The sequence below is a fragment of the Ambystoma mexicanum genome, chromosome 4q (genome assembly GCF_040938575.1).
Source record: "Ambystoma mexicanum isolate Mex_15411 chromosome 4q, UKY_AmexF1_1, whole genome shotgun sequence".
NCBI classification, from domain to species: Eukaryota; Metazoa; Chordata; class Amphibia; order Caudata; family Ambystomatidae; genus Ambystoma; species Ambystoma mexicanum.
Window position 1 is genome coordinate 218,873,492 of NC_090928.1, and position 15,585 is coordinate 218,889,076.

The following is a 15,585-nucleotide window of genomic DNA, read 5'->3' on the forward strand; positions in this document are numbered from 1 at the left end:
AAGTGGACCATATAGAACATGATTTCTATGAAACCTTTTTGTGCCTGGAAGTTATTGGACGCAGCCCTAAAAAGCGACCAATCGGTGGCCTCTGCAAATGAATATCTGACCCGCCCGCCCCTGTTCCCAAACTAAGTAGCACCTGGTGTTCCAAAGTAGTCTCCCCCTGCTGCAAACAGGGCGATGTGGTGTATGAACAAGGAATTCGGAAGAGTGTGTGTGCGCGCGCGCGCTTGTGCGTACTTTGCCCGCTGTGCCCTGCTGCAATTTGCACCCTGGTTTATCTGTGTTTGCAGTCGCATTGGTCTTCACAGTTTGTTTTACCTCTTCAGGAATGCACCGTGGCAGAAATGGAAGATAAAGTTCTGAGCGTGGTGAGTAGCCGTGGCAATGCCTTCCGCTCTTCGAAAGATATCGCTCAAAATGTCCATTGATTAGTTCTCTGAAATTGCAGAGGTATTTGCTTCATTAAAACAGGACCTGGGATAAGATTCGATAATCGCTTACTCGTTTATGTATATACGTTATGCATATATGACCTGTTACGATTATTCCAACAAAGGGAATGTTTAAGCAGAAAGGACTGGTACAGAAAGGGGGCGTGGTAAGTGGTGTGGAAATGGATTTTACTGTGTGAATGTTTTATTTATTTAGTCATTGTGCATTGTTAGGCACTTATACAGTAATTGAATTCAGTTTCAAAGCGCCCAAAGGGCAACAGGGAGGGAATATGGGATTGAAAACAATTAATACATTGGAACATAAAGACAAACCTTCTATGCCATTATGAGTATTCAGAAGTGGGGAAGTTGGAGTGGGGTGGGGGGGAGCAAGTGCTGGAATGTCCGTGCTCGTGGGTGAGCAGCAGATGAAGTGCATGGTATGGTAAGTGCTATGCGGCCTGGAGCCGCATTGGGTAGATGGTGCAAGCCAACAGGATGAAGACAGGTGGGCGCCGAGGCAAGTGCTGCGAGGTAGGCAGAAGGTGGAGCGATTGGGTGTGGGAGGCCAGGACCCCGAAGGATACATATTGGCCCTGTCCCCCAATCACAGAGACTGTGAGATTAGCAGAGGAGGGAAGAAGTGAAGGCAGAGGTGAATAGGAAAGTCTTGAGGAGCTTCCAGAGTTTGAGGCAGTCCTGCTCGAGACCAAGAGGAAGGGGGGAGGCTGTTCCATAAAAGGGAGCCAGCTGAAGAAAGTGATCGGCCTCCGGCCCTCTGTTTAGCAAAACGCTTTACACAGAGAGTTGGTGCCAGAGGACCGTAGAAGGCTATTGCAGTAGTCCCGCCTAGAGAGAACCAGGGGTCTGCTAACACTGAACTTCTGGGGCAAAGTGAGTAAAAGGAGAATTCCTTTGAGAAGGAAGAGTTGGAAGTGGGACTTCTTGGCAATGTCCTGAGTGTGAGGGAGGAAGGAAAGGGAGGAGTCGAAATGACTCCAAGGTTTATGGCTGCAGATGAAGGAGCAGGGGGAAAGTCCATAGAGCGTGGCCAGAGTGAGGGGAGGGGGGGAAGAGGGAGCAGGGGTCCCAATGGGAATGATGTGGCTTGCTGGCATGGAGGCAGAGATCGTTGTACGTTCACCAGAACTGGATGGCAGATAGGCAGTCAGGGATGATGGAAGATGCAAGAGGGTCCGCAGGAAGTTTGAAAGAGTTTTGTCATCTGCATAGCACTTGAAGTTTGTGGAGGAGGAAATGAGTGCCAGCGGAGCAAGGTAAGTTTTGAAGAGCCAGGGGGAGAGGTTTGAGCCCTGTGGGACACCACAGGTGGAGAAGGAGGTGGGTGAGAAGGTGCACAAAATGACTTGGGAAGAACGGTCAGTTAGGAAGGTCGTCGGCCAGTCCAGTGCCGGCTCCGAGATACCAAGGGTATCATGGAGCCATTTTATGACTGTATCAAAGGCAGAGGAGAGAGAGTAGGATGAGGACAGCTGGGGAGTTGGCAGTCGAGAGATGCAAGCGGTTCTGTTCAGAAGAGCATTTTCCATGCCGCTGGATGCTCAGAATCCAGATTGATGTCATGGAGACCACAAACAAGCTCAGTGTGTGAGGTAAGTTGTGGAAAGGCCAGCTTCTCCAGCAGTTTCGCAAGGAAGGGGGTGATGGAAATAGGGTAGTAGTTGGCTGGACAAGTAGGGTCTGCTGAAGGTTTTTTCAGGAGGGGGCGTACAAGGCAGTGCTTGAGAGAGTATGGGAAAGATCCAGTGGCAAGAGAGGTTGCAGAAATCATTCAGTACAGGGGCAAGAGAGCCAGTGTTGTCCTTGATGGTTTTGGAGGAGCAAGGGGAAACCCGTTTGGAAGAAACCTACATGGAACCGACAACTCTTGACTTCTTCAGGTGTGACGGGCGGGAGTAGTAGGAGAGAAAGGAAGGAGGGTGAGAAGCCTTAGGAGGCAAGTGAGTGAGTGAGGGACAGGTTGGGCGGGAGGGTAGCAAAGGTGCTCAGGATGTCCAGACTTTTAGCGGTGACATGTGTGGCCAGTGTGTTGCAGAGGGCCTGGGATGGAAGAGGGGAGGAGGAGACTGCGGAATGGTTGGCTAGTTCCCTGCAGATTGTAAAGAGTTCAGCCATGTTTTTGGATGCACCCGATAACCGTGCCTGGTTGTGGGCCCTTCTTGGCACAGATGGAGTCTGTATTGCCTTTGGAGTAGGCAGCAGGCCAGTTTGTCAGATGGTTAGCCTGAGGGTTGCCACTTCCCTTCTGCAGCTCTGCACTTGCGTTTCAGGGCTGCAAGTTGAGTCGTACCAGGTGTTAAATTTGGAGGTGGGTTTCAGGCAGATCCCCCATGACTGGGGCAAGAATGTCAAGGGTGTTGGTAATGGCCAAATGGAGGTTGCTGAGAGCAGATTTGGTGGTAGCCTGGGGTGAGATGATGAGGGCGGGGGGAATGAAAGGTGGATGCGAAAACAGCAGCTGACACTAGGACGGATGTTCATGTACTAGGTTGACCGCACCTTCAAAAGCCCTGTCAAAGGGCCAAGGGGACCCAGGTGTGAGGAGAGGAGAGGAGAGAATGGTCTGACCAAGAGAGAGGGGTCCAGACGGGGTGGGGGGGGTAGAGGTCAGAATGGATGAGTGCATCCAGGGTGTGTCCAGCTGAGAGGCTTGGACCAGAAGGGAGAATAGAGATGGATAGTCAAGTGCAGAGGTCAAGGAAGATGGTGGATGCTGCGACAGGAAAGTCCAATTGGATGTTGAAATCACCCACGAGGAGGAGATTGGAGGTGGTTGATAGTAGGGAGGAACAGATATCAGCCCATTCAGATAGGAAGAGGGTGGTAGCGCCAGGAGGACTGTAGATGGTAGCAATGGTCAGAGAGGAGGAGGGAGAGATGACCAGCTTGCAGACCAGGCTCTCAAAGTAAGAGTAGAGCTGGGTGGGTATGAGGGAAGAAGGAACCCAGACAGAGAAGATTAAGGCAAACCCACTGCCAGAACCGTGAGCTTGTGACTTGGAGATGATTTTGAAGCCATCAGAGAGAAGGGAGTCAAAGGCAGTGACTGAGATGGCGTTCAACCATGTCTCGATAAGAGCGAGAATGTCGAGGTCAGTGTCTTCAAGAAGGAGGCAGATGTCGGCAGAGTGTTTGTTGGCTGAATGGTCTTTAAGGGTAGCCAGGTGAAGGAGGTCTCCGCCTTTGAAGGTTTTCTGAGGTGGAGTACAGGGACGTGGTACACCAATCAGACGTGGGACAGAGAGAGTGGTAGGGGGAGAGGCAGGTGAAGGAAGGAAGTTCATGAAGGACGGCAGGTACCAGTGAAGGAGGAAGAGGTTGGGTTGAGGACCCTGAACAAAGATAGTGCCAGTGTGGTAGACATAAATGATGCACCGTGATGATGTAATGATGCAGCGTGATGATAAGCCGGCCCAGAGAACTTCCCACTTGGTACCACCATTAATGGGAGAGGATGTGAAGGGGTGGAGATTAGATGAAGAGACCATAGATCTGGAGAAGGGACCGAGAAAAGGATGTCAGTGAAGATCTCTCTGCAAGTTACACTGAAATGGGTGTCTGCGATAGGTAGGCCAGGGTTGGCTCACAGTATGTATTTTTTGTGCTTTTTTCTACCGGACTTTGTAAGAGAGGGAGGGTGAGTGATAGTGTAGCAGTTGGAGTAGATAGAAGAGATGGTGAGTGCCCTGAAGGTGGCAGAGGATAGTTAAAGGAGAGAGGAGAGGCCGCATTGCGCTGGCCCGCTCACGATCATCAGCGATCAGCTTCCCTCAAGGCAGGCACTTCAGACAAAGAAACCAGCGGCGGCCATCATGGAATGAATGGCAAGTCTTTGTCAAAATACAAGCTTTAACGCATCAAAGCACAGCTGTTATTTTTCGAACGAAGATTTTGTTTTATAATGATTTGCTGTTAAGGGGATTCGCCCATAAGTGTGGTGCGCCAAGTGCACCGTTTTTTCGTTTCACTGAATAAATTACCCCACAATATCCCAAGAGTGACTAGCTCAGCATGCTCCCAGTCTAGTGATTATTTTCATAATAGTTCACAAAGTTACAAAAAGAAATGAAACGAAACCAATAGGCATGGGCTTGAGGGAAAGTGCTAATCTGGGGGCACAGAATTGAATAGGCACACAATACATCCTAGTATCGATGCTTGGCACTCTGTCCTGCAGTGGGAGTGTGGTCACAGTGTGTATTGCAGTTGATGCTTGTAGTCTGACCCCTTGTAATGTCGACTGCAATCGCAACGTGCCCTTTGGTTTGAAGTCCCCTTCTGTGTAGAGTCCAACAATTAAAAGCTCGTTTTTATTTGAGATTTTGTAGGAAGCTTTGAAGAGCCACCGTCATCCCGAGTAGAGCTAGGGATGAGCAGCAGGGGGTAGTTTAGCGCCACCTTCATCCCATGTACAGCTAGGGATGGGCAGCAGGGATAGGGTAGCGCCACCTTCAGCCAGAGTAGAGCTAGGAATGGGCAGCAGGGGGTAGTGTAGAATCGCCTTCAGCCAGAGTAGAGCTAGTGATGGGCAGCAGGGGGTAGTATAGAACCACCTTCAGCCAGAGTAGAGCTAGGGATGGGCAGCAGGGGGTAGTGTAGAATCGTCTTCAGCCAGAGTAGAGCTAGTGATGGGCAGCAGAGGGTAGTGTAGAATCGCCTTCAGCCAGAGTAGAGCTAGTGATGGGCAGCAGAGGGTAGTGTAGAACCACCTTCAGCTAGAGTAGAGCTAAGGATGGGCACAGGGGGTAGTGTAGAATCGCCTTCAGCCAGAGTAGAGCTAGGCATGGGCAGCAGGGGTAGTTTCGAATTGTAGTTTTGTGTATTGTTTATTTTCCAAGCTCGGATTGTGACTTGGCCGTGGATAACATGTGCTGTCACCTGCACCCCGGCTGCCATTGCAAGCACTGGAAAAGGGGTGCTCCAGAATAACAGAACTGCACCCTTTCAGCTGCTCGGACTCGGAGCTGTGGCAAATTGTAACCCAACAGTCTCCAGAGACCAACGCCATTGCCTAGTGAGCAAAATATGTTTTGCTTTAATGGTATGGCAACTGCGAGTTCCTCCAAATGGGGGTGGGGGGGCTGGAGCGGGTGCTGAGCATACCAACTGAGTCGGTTTATTTGCAAATTGCAACAGGATGATCAGCACGTGCGTGCATGAAACTTTAAGGCTGTGCGCACTTCTCTGTAAACCCATCTCTAGCGTCCTGGAAGAAAAAAAACGGGCACTTTACCAATGCAGGGGGGGGCCTCAGTTTGGGGTCTAAGGGAACTGTAGATGGACATCCCACTTCCATTGATCTTCGCTTCCCCCCTTATCCTGTAACCTGGGGGTGCCATGTGTGGGTCCTCTTCACTGCGCTCCTCGTCTCTGCGCCCCTCCCGTGTGTTCCACCCATTGCTCGACTCTCGGGATCCTGGGGTAAATGATCAGTGAATGACGGATCCTCCTTTCTCGCATCTTTGCCCTCACCGTGCCGCCTCTACTCGGTGCCTCGCCTTCATTGGATGGCATGGTCGTGCTGATGGACCTCTAACCCCTTTGAACTCTTCCTCGTCTCGCCAAAGGACCGCTCTTTCTGCCGCCAGTGAGCTTGGGTTCCTCCGTCGGCAGGTAAAATGCAGCGAGAGACTGATCTAAACCTAATCAAGCAGCTGATCACCTATCCTTGGAAGCCCATCCTTTCAGCCAATCAAACTTTGATTTTCAGGGGGTAGCCTGATTATTAGGGTTTTGCGTGTTTTGTACGCCTACCTCGGTTTGGTCGACTCTTGTAGCGCGCCTGATTAATCGTTATCTCTCGCTAGCTGTAGGAGTAGACCAGAGGTTGAACTAATTGTAGTCACGATGAACATGTAATAGGAATTATAGTCCCAGGGGGTCTTCTGGTACCGAATTGCAGAAAGAGTTCTCTTTAGTCTCCCATCTGATTGGCTTCTACTTTTACCCCTTCTCTATCGCTGTGCAACAGTCCTTTTTTATTGACACCAACATCCCTGCTGTTCAGAACTTTGTTTATCTTTAATAACCTGCTTCCACTGTTACCAAATGTTTTACCCTCCCTCTTACCTCCCCTAACCGTCTCCTCTCCTTTCTCTTTACTACAGAAGAGGTGGATATGTCAAATCTTTTAAATCCCACTAGACCTGCAGGGCGAGTTCCTTAGTTTACACATACCATTTAACGCCCACACACCATGGTGATGGTGACAAAAATTTTTCCAGTACTTGCTGTGAAATGCTGCATGTGGCCATGAGCACACTTCATATTTGGTGCAATGCTGGCACCCAAAGGCCAGCCATGCACAGTGAAACTTGTATTTGCCATTTAGATGTCAAATAAGTTTCAAACATCCCCATCATCCATGCAAATGCTACTTGCCCTCCATAAAATCTCCTTGCGAATGCGAGCTGGCTAGTAAATTTTGCAATTTCTTAAATTCATTTCACCCGCTGGCCATGCCACCCCCCACTCTCGATTCTTTCACTTTTCCATCCAAGTGGCGGTTCTCCGATCTCTTGCCTCAATTATTGCCCCTGTTTGAGGGATGATCCCTCTAGCCATGAAGCATTCTCATCTTGTTCTGCTGCGAAGTAAGTTACTTCTCTAATCCTTCTGTCGTCTTAATTTCCCTCCCATCACTCACCTAAAAAATAAAAATTAAAAAAAAAAACAATTTGTATCACGCTCTTGAGTGTTTCTGGATTGTCACTCTTCCTACTAGGCAAAGTAAAGGTAGTGGTCTTATATATTTATTTACCGCATTCCTGTTCTTCTTGTTATCCAAATAACTTTTCACAAATCCTGGGTAGTTTTGAGGTGCACTGTTGAGCAAACTGGGTTGTGTGGAATGCACCGTTATTCACTTGGGCAGGAGGAAAAAGGTCTTAGTGTGTGCTTCGATGGCACTGGATGCTAGGTGCTTATAGTGTCTTGCTTCCGATAACACAAAACGCAAGCCCCAGGGCGAAGTTATTGCAGTGTGCATGGGTATGTTGACTTCCGAGCATGACAAAGCCCTTCTTTGGGAACCCTCCTGAAATGCACACAACTACCCATGTGGTGCATAGCAGTGGTCCACGTTAGAGAGCACCTCAGCCGCTGGGTGTCCTTGGTCCAAGAAGGGCTGTGATTGGTATCGACACGGCATCCCCTGTACAGTTGTTAATTGTCGGTTCTGAAAGCATGGCTTGATGGGTGCTTCAGTGCAGACTTCAGACCTGGTGCTAAGAAGAGCTCTAGTGTGCCATGACGGCGTAGGCAGCTGATGTGGCGGCGTGGGTGGCTGGGCTGCGCTGCCTTGCTTGCTTTCGCTGTGCTGAGTCAGGCCCTTTACGTGTGTGGCTCTTTGGCTTGAGGCCTTTAGCCTTTCCCTGCTGGAGGCCTTGTGCGCCCATCTCCTGTTTTTGATTGGCTTCCTGGTCCTTGCGGCTGGGACTCCCAGGGCTTGGTGGAAGCATCTTCTCTTCGAGAAGAAACGTTGATGTTCGCACTTTCTTGCAGGATCCTAAAAATGGCCCAGTGATAAAGAAGCCATTATCGAGCAGATTTTGCAGTTACAAGTATAAAAGAATTTTGATGACACTGTATTAAAAATGATTAAAGAGGAAAGTGGTACGGTTCTAGAGAATGAGCAAGTACCAGGATGGCGCGAGAAATGGATGCCTATGTTTTGGGGCATAATATATGCCCGTATGATTGCTCATTGTCTTTCTGGTCCTCATTTTTCCCCGTCTCAATCATGTTAGTACTTCTGCGGAGGAGCTCTTCACTCCTAGAACTCAAAGCTGTAAGGGAGTGAACAACGGGCAACCAGTTATGGCTTCTGCTCCTGCAGCTCAGCTCATGGTCTATCTGTCTCGGGAACACTTGACAATCTAGTCATTTGGCATTCCATCTTCTCCCGTGACTTCATTGCGCCGTCTCAAGTGAGCCTTTCCCACGTCCCAATCAAAATGGATTTCATGTTGTCTTTAATAACTTTCCGTTATTTGCCTGTAATCATTTCTATATTGCTCCCAGACACGAGGTGCTCTTAGTGGGCAGAGGTTGTGCGGTTTTGAATTCCTCTGGTGACTGTAACATCCTGCACGTGCCCTTGTAGCCCGGCGCAAGCTTGCTAACCTATATCGCATGGATGCTGTGGGGAGACGAGCCCAGATCCGCGAGTGGACGAGTGCAGGCGCAGCGGCGATAAGCCCTGAAAGTCTTCCCGGATGCCTTCCTGGCAGGCTGCCAGCCGCAGTGCAGTGGGGCTGGCTTGGTACATTAAACCCCCGTCAGCTCTCTCGAGATGATGCACGGCTTACAGTGCTAAAGCGAGCGCCTGTTTTAAATATTTAATATTTATTTTATCTCGCGATCGCACAGGATGCAGCGAAATGCCTTCTGCGTTTTGTAAGCATTCAACGCGACTTCCTGCCTTTGACATGAGCCAGGCTGCGGCCCTTTGATAGGCTCTTCCTCCCCTGGCGAAGACTGGGTGCTCGGGGGCAACGGGACTATAAATACTTTCTACCATTGAAAAGGAGGGCTGTGAAAAAGGGGGGGTTCCAAAATACATGTGCATTAAAATAGGCCACGGCAGAAGGTTCTGCTTTGTATTGTTCTCTCCAACATAAAAAGGGACTCCACAATTAGGACTGGCAAGTAAAGGGAAGGGCGGTCATGGCTTTCAAGAGGGTCTTAGACTCGCGAGGGAGAGGACGAGTACTTCATTGCATGTGTTTGCTACCGATGCAGCGACAGTGGTGGAAAAATGCAATCCCGCAGACAGGTGAGGATGTCTACCATCTCAGAACAAACCTCAGCAACGCCGAAAGCTGCAGCTTCGTAAAATGCCAATAAGACGGCAAATGGTGTTAGTACATAGGTCAGTCCTTGGCAAATGCCGTTCTAATGCCTGTACAAGAACCACATCGGTTGGCTTTTCTAGTTCTGGGGTTTAACAAGAATTCAGTGCAAGGAACAGATGCGAGGACATTACAGATTGCTTATAATTCAAGTGGCTGAGGGTGAACTTAAAGAAGCAATTTTATTGCAGCAAGTGCTGGTTTATAGCTGCAGTTAAACCATTCCCGTTCAGAAGACTGTTCAGAAATAACATTGAGCTAGCCCAGTGCTTTTAAGGAGATGCCAAAGATCCCAGAGGTGTGCCTTTATGGCCGTGAGGTACAGGTAATGGGAATGGCCCTAGGGACCAGCATTGGCCCGGATTGGTCGGTGGGTAAAATATGAAACATAACGAGGCTACTGTCCTTCCTCCCATCTCTTTCCTGTCTTCACTTCCTATGGCAGTAGCTTTGTCTTATGCCATCTAATAGCCAAAACAAACACTATTTTTAGCTTATTGGCAGAGCTTACAGTACCACCTAATAGCCAAAACGGAAAAATGCCATTTTGCAAGCTCATTTCGCTGTATAAGAGTCCGATTTGACGTTTGTAGGGCCAACTTGGTGCTCACAGCATTTCCCTTCTGAAAGTGCTCTAGGCATCCCCTTAGAATGCCTTTCTCTTCACTGCCCCTGGTATCCACTTCCTTAAAGGACAAAAAGCTATAAATAAAATGGCCGTTCTTTTATACTAACTGCTATTCTCTTTTATCTTTAGTGCAGTGTGACTGTACAGGACATCCCACTTTGCTTACGCTTGACCTTACGCTGTGTAATCTCTGTAGAGTCAGAACTAATGTTTTGGTATTTTATAAAGTGCTAACATGCTGCCTTAAGGCTGCTTTCAAGCGCTATGTGCCACTGCAGCTTGCTGCAACGCCATTAAGAAAGGACAGTCTGTTCCATGTAACCAAACTGAACAAGCCATAACTGCAGCACTGGGCCTGCCTGTGTGTGTGTGTGTGTGTGTGTGTGTGTGTGTGTGTGTATGTGTATATAAGTGTGCCCTGCTCTACAGAAGGCTGAACATATCCCTTCCCTCCACCTCCTCTCAGCCTTGTGTGTGTGGGGGGAGGGTGGTCCTGTTGGCAAATGTTTGGGAAAACCACCTTTATTTTGTCGGCCAGATTAGGGGGGAGAAGCAGTGGAGTTACAAGAGGGGCTCAGTGGAGCGATGTCCTTCTGCAAGCTAATTGGAGAGTTTGCTTATGTGCCCAGCTTGAACTTGTTTTGTTGGTACAAAGAGGGGCGCGATGAGGAGCAAATATTTCACATTGGGCTGGGTTAGGCATAGGTACACTACTTTATTTTAGTATATTTCGACTAACGCTGCATGCGCCAGGCAGGGCTGAGGAGAAGCGAATGGTGACTGGAATCGGCGTCTAATCGATTCCTGGCCCACAAAGGCAGTCTGATCTCTGTGTACGTTGGGAGATGAAGGCGGGGATATGTGGGCGGCAGGCATTCTTCGCTCTCCACTTGGCATCTGCTTAAGTCATGAACATGTGAAATGGAGATGTCCTCTTATGCCAAGTAGGTTTGATATTGAATGCTGCACAATGGATGTGGTACTTCTGCCATTATTTAAGTGTGTATTTTGGTAAGAAGTGGAAAGAGGATGCACCTGGATCCTTCACTGCTGGTTCCTTGTGAGGCTGAAGGCTACGATGAAAAGGGCACCGTGCATGGTGTCTGAAGGGGCTGGTGGGTTCAGGAGCAAGAAAGTTCGATGAAGAAATAGGGTGGCCAAAATTGACAGGGGCGTCTAGGGTTCCATTCTAAGAAGCAGAAAGAACCTGATTGTGCTGTGAACAGAAAGTGGAAGAGCAACCCGGTGGAAGGGAACGTCTGTGGCTGTGCTAGTAAGGTATCCCCTTATTCCGATTCCCGACCACACCACTACCCAGTGCAGGGGCCTGCAAGCTTTTGAGTTGAGGGATCATTTGTGAATAAGTGGTCTTGTATAGTGCCCTTCTAACTCTATTGATGGCATTGATGTGTATGGCTCTGAAAGAAAAAAATGTTGGGTCTCATTCGTGGGACACAAATGCGAAACCTGTGGTGTTGATGGGTGCAGATCCAACGTACCCAGTTCCTGTGTGCTAGTATGCTTTCTAGTAGTGTGACGGAGAAACCTGCGGATGTTGTCTATGGGAAGAATCCAAGGTCTGGTAGACTCCATCGCTTCGGGTCTGGTTAGACACTGATTTGGGAGAGTGTGGTGTGGCTAAAAAGGAGAGCTTTGTTATGGGTCAGTTGATGTGACAATGGCTAGGCCTGTGGTGGCTGTATGTGGGAGGATTTGTTTGTGTGTAGTGTAAGGTCGTAGGAGATCTTGGAGGTCAGTCAGTCGGGAAGGTAGACATATGAAAGACAAAACAAGTCTCAATCCTGTTAACTACTGGCCTCTTGTAGACTGGTCCCATTTCACTAGCTTACATTTCCCCGAACAATCTCCCTCCCTCTCTGCCCGTCTCCCTCCCTCTCTGCTAGTCTCCCTCCCTCTCTGCCAGTCTCACTGCCTCTGCCCATCTCCTTCTTATAGTATGGATCTCTCGTGCATTTTATAAAGTCAAAAGGGAGATGTTCTTGTAGAATCCTTAAAAATGCCCCCTTCCCTGATGGCTTGCTAAGACTTATGCTGTTCTATTACGATACAAAATTGCAGGTCAAACTGATGAGGGATGGTGATTTGTCAAATGCTTTTTCGCATGACAGTGGGATTACGGCAGATACATCTTTGCCCCCTTCCCTTTTAGCCTGCATCTTTTGAACATTAATGAAATATGGGCCAATATTAATTGGTTCCTCTCGTGTGCACTGGGATGTATTTTGCCAGCAATCTCATGTTAATTGACCTGGTACCACCTATGGGCCTTCACAGGAAATTGGCTGCGTTTTCAGAATATGATGTGAGAAATAACAAAACAGTCAATGTACAAAAATCAAACTTTCTAGCGTTTTTCTAAATGAATGCTTCCAAAGGTCATGCCCTAGTCGGTCATGGGTTCCCGGTTAGATACCGTGCATAGTCTTACTTATTTAGGCATTAAGCCAACTAATCTATCCTCTAGGAAGAAAATGCAGGAGATGAAATCCTTTTCAGTTGGTCAATACAAGATTTTGGTTTGTTTTTTAAGTCTTCTAGATATTCCTTAATCCCTACCTTTTAAAATTCTATTCAATGACGATTATACCCACACTTACTTACGCCTGGATATTCATGATTTGGGTCGTTTTTTAGACACCTTGGAAGGAGTAATGGGGAAATCCTATTCTTCTTGTCATCTAGTCTTTCTTGCAAGTTGTGTTCTCCTCCATGAACTGAGTCTCACCTCCTTGGGGACTATTGTGTCTTGGAAAAAAACAGAGTATTTTTGCAAAAACGTTTGCTCCTCCGGAAAATTCCCTTTGTGAAGGTCTGAATCGTTGCCTAATGTATAGTTCAATACCTTCTTTCTTTCGAATGGTTTTGCTAAAATGTATGAGGGCATTGTGAATGAATTAGGCTACCTTCTTAATGATCTTGTGTCAACCCCGGTAAAGATCAAATTTAAACACTATGACCGAGACTGGCGGATTACAACACAGTAGATTTATGCCTTATCACTTTATAAAGGGTATTCCCATTTTCATTGGAAACATGTCCAGCTGCTTGTTCACGAAGCCACACCTATGAGATTCCAATTGGGGCGAGGTTTGAGTAGACCGGAGAGAACCTGTAGTCTGTAAGGCTCCTAGTGCTTTACAAACTATGAAACATCTTGTAATCTCATGTCCAGATCTGAGAAACTTCCGTTTAAGCACGTACAGGATGGTTTGGATTTGCCCTTAGTGTCTCGGGTCCAGGCTGAGGTGTGCTGTCCAAGTTTCACTGATTCTTACTTTACTTCGCTTTTAACTCCCATGTATGACATTTTAAATGTTCCCATCACTTAGGATACTATGGTTATTTTTAATTTAATGAAATTAAACTAGGTGGTTTTCAAACTATCGATTTAAGGACCATTTTGCTTGCAGCTGACAAACCAAGGACCCTGTTATAGACCTGATTTACTGATGTTGAGGGGAATTGACCTTTTTTAAGTAGGTTTGTAATTTTTTCTTTTATTTCTGTGGAAGGTTTGTTTACTAAACTATTGCACAGTTAATGCGATTACACACAGACTTCTATTTAGAGTTTACAGAGGATTTTACACCTCTATTAAAAGCTAGCCCCAATCGTAGGTTTTTGCATCCATTCCCTAGACCATTCTTCATGGATTGAGCTCAGGCACAAGAATGATTAAATGTAAGCCCTACAGTGTAATGGTTATTTGCCATTGCTTCTAATGGAAGGATCAATGAATTCCGTTCATTGTCGGCCTGTTTCTCTTTTGACACACACAGAGAAGGGCAGTATTCATAACACCTTCTCATGTTCACAATCATTTATCTTCTAGTTTTCGTAAAGGACAGGAATGCGAAACGTAGCTAAGTTTACCTACATTAAAGTACTACAAGGTTGTCGTGTGCTATTAAGATAAGACAAAGGAATTCAGGACATAGACTTTCTTTTTTTTTTTTCTTTGTTTTTTGTTTGTTTTCAGTAAAGCTGGTTTGGCTAGATTGTACGATGCACTGAGGAATGGTGCAAGCTGTCACTGTCAAGACTTTCCACAAGAGTGAAGGGTGCAGCAGTCGTGTATTTGACCTGCATATTCGGACATATTGTATGCAGGGAAGCCACATGGATTACTATACATACGTTTGCAATGTATTGCTCTGCTGATAACGCGAAATGACACCCATGTGGGACAGGCATTATAAAAGATTCTATTCAATGCTATTCAAACCCTTTTCCTAAAAGGGCTGAAAAACGTTGGCGTCAAATATGCAAAGCATGCTGGTAAGAAGAAACGCGTTAATTACCTGTAATAGTAGTCCTGTAGCTTGCTGCTTCACATGCTACTCTCCTGACCTTCCCATTGGAGGCTTCCTCTGTGTTCCTTGGCCTCACTGGGCACACACTGATGTGTTTGCTTTTATTTAAGAGTACAGGTAATATTAAATTAAATGATTATGAACACAATATTACATTTTAAGTAGCCGTCTAGTCACAGATTGAGTAACCTTGGATAAAAGATTAATTTGCATTTGAAAGTATTAACTATCAGAAAAAAGCACAACAGATTTCATTCTGAACATATGCATTAAGAAACGGAGGCTAGCTATCTACCAATTCTTTCCCTTCCTAACTCTGAAAAATATTAAATCTTTTCAAGTTAAACCAATAACGTTTTCCAACAATGAAGCATTGAACAGCTGGTGCCGAACATTCACCAAATGTTGCCTTACCTAACTGGCTCTTCCCAAAAAAATGTATTTCCCCTTTGCCGACCCAGATGTGTAAACTGCTACTGGTGGTCACGCAAGTGCGATTTGTGCAGCGTATAGAGGGCATCCATTGGGAGCCCTGAAACGCCTGATGTTGTCGACCCTCTCGGGACATTACGTTGTCCTGCATCCAGGGCTTTAAGTGGGCCGGGGCCTGCCGGGGCCGGGCCCCGCCGGGGCTGGGCCCCGGCAGTCTCCAAAAAGTGGGACTGAGCCGGGGCCCTGCCGGGGCCTGCTGCCGCGACGGGATATGCGCCTGCCATGAAGTCAGGCGATCTGACAGAAGTGGCAGCCAGCCACAGCAATGCTGTGCCTGGCTGCCACTTCTGTAAATCATAGTAACTGCCTCTGGTGACCTCTCGCGCGAGGGGTCACCAGTGGCAGTTACTGTCCCTTTGTTTCCCCAGGTCGCCGAGGCGTCTTTAACCCTCGGCGGACCTGGGGATTCCTTGATATTTTTCGAGGTTTATGAAAGATGGCTTGAAAAGTACACAATTCAAGCCATCTTTTATAAACCTTTGCCGACGGACAATTTTGTCCGTAGTCAAAGCTTTATAAAAGATGGCTTGAATTGTGTACTTTCAAAGCCTTCTTTTATAAAACCGAAATGTTTTTTTAAAAAAATGGCCTGAAAAGTAGGCAAACCGTAAGGTATGCACACACACATATATATGCATGTTATATACCTGTGTGCGTACCTTACTATGGTTTGTGTTCTTTGCAAGCCATCTTTTCTAAACATAGAAATACATATTTCTATGTTTAGAAAAGATGGCTTGCAAAGTACACAAACCATAGTAAGGTACGCACACAGATATATAACATGCATATATATGTGTGTGTGCATACCTTACGAT

The 15,585-nt window shown here is 47.1% G+C and overlaps 1 protein-coding gene across 2 annotated transcripts in view; it reads left to right on the forward strand.

The window, feature by feature from the left end:
- The window catches only part of CNKSR3 (CNKSR family member 3), a 1,181,575-nt gene that overhangs the window by 196,156 nt on the left and 969,834 nt on the right, over nt 1-15,585 (forward strand). For both annotated transcript variants that reach the window (XM_069607749.1, XM_069607750.1), the window contains exon 5: nt 333-374. In XM_069607749.1, the coding sequence (XP_069463850.1) occupies nt 333-374 (42 nt within the window). The remainder of the gene's footprint in view (nt 1-332; nt 375-15,585) is intronic.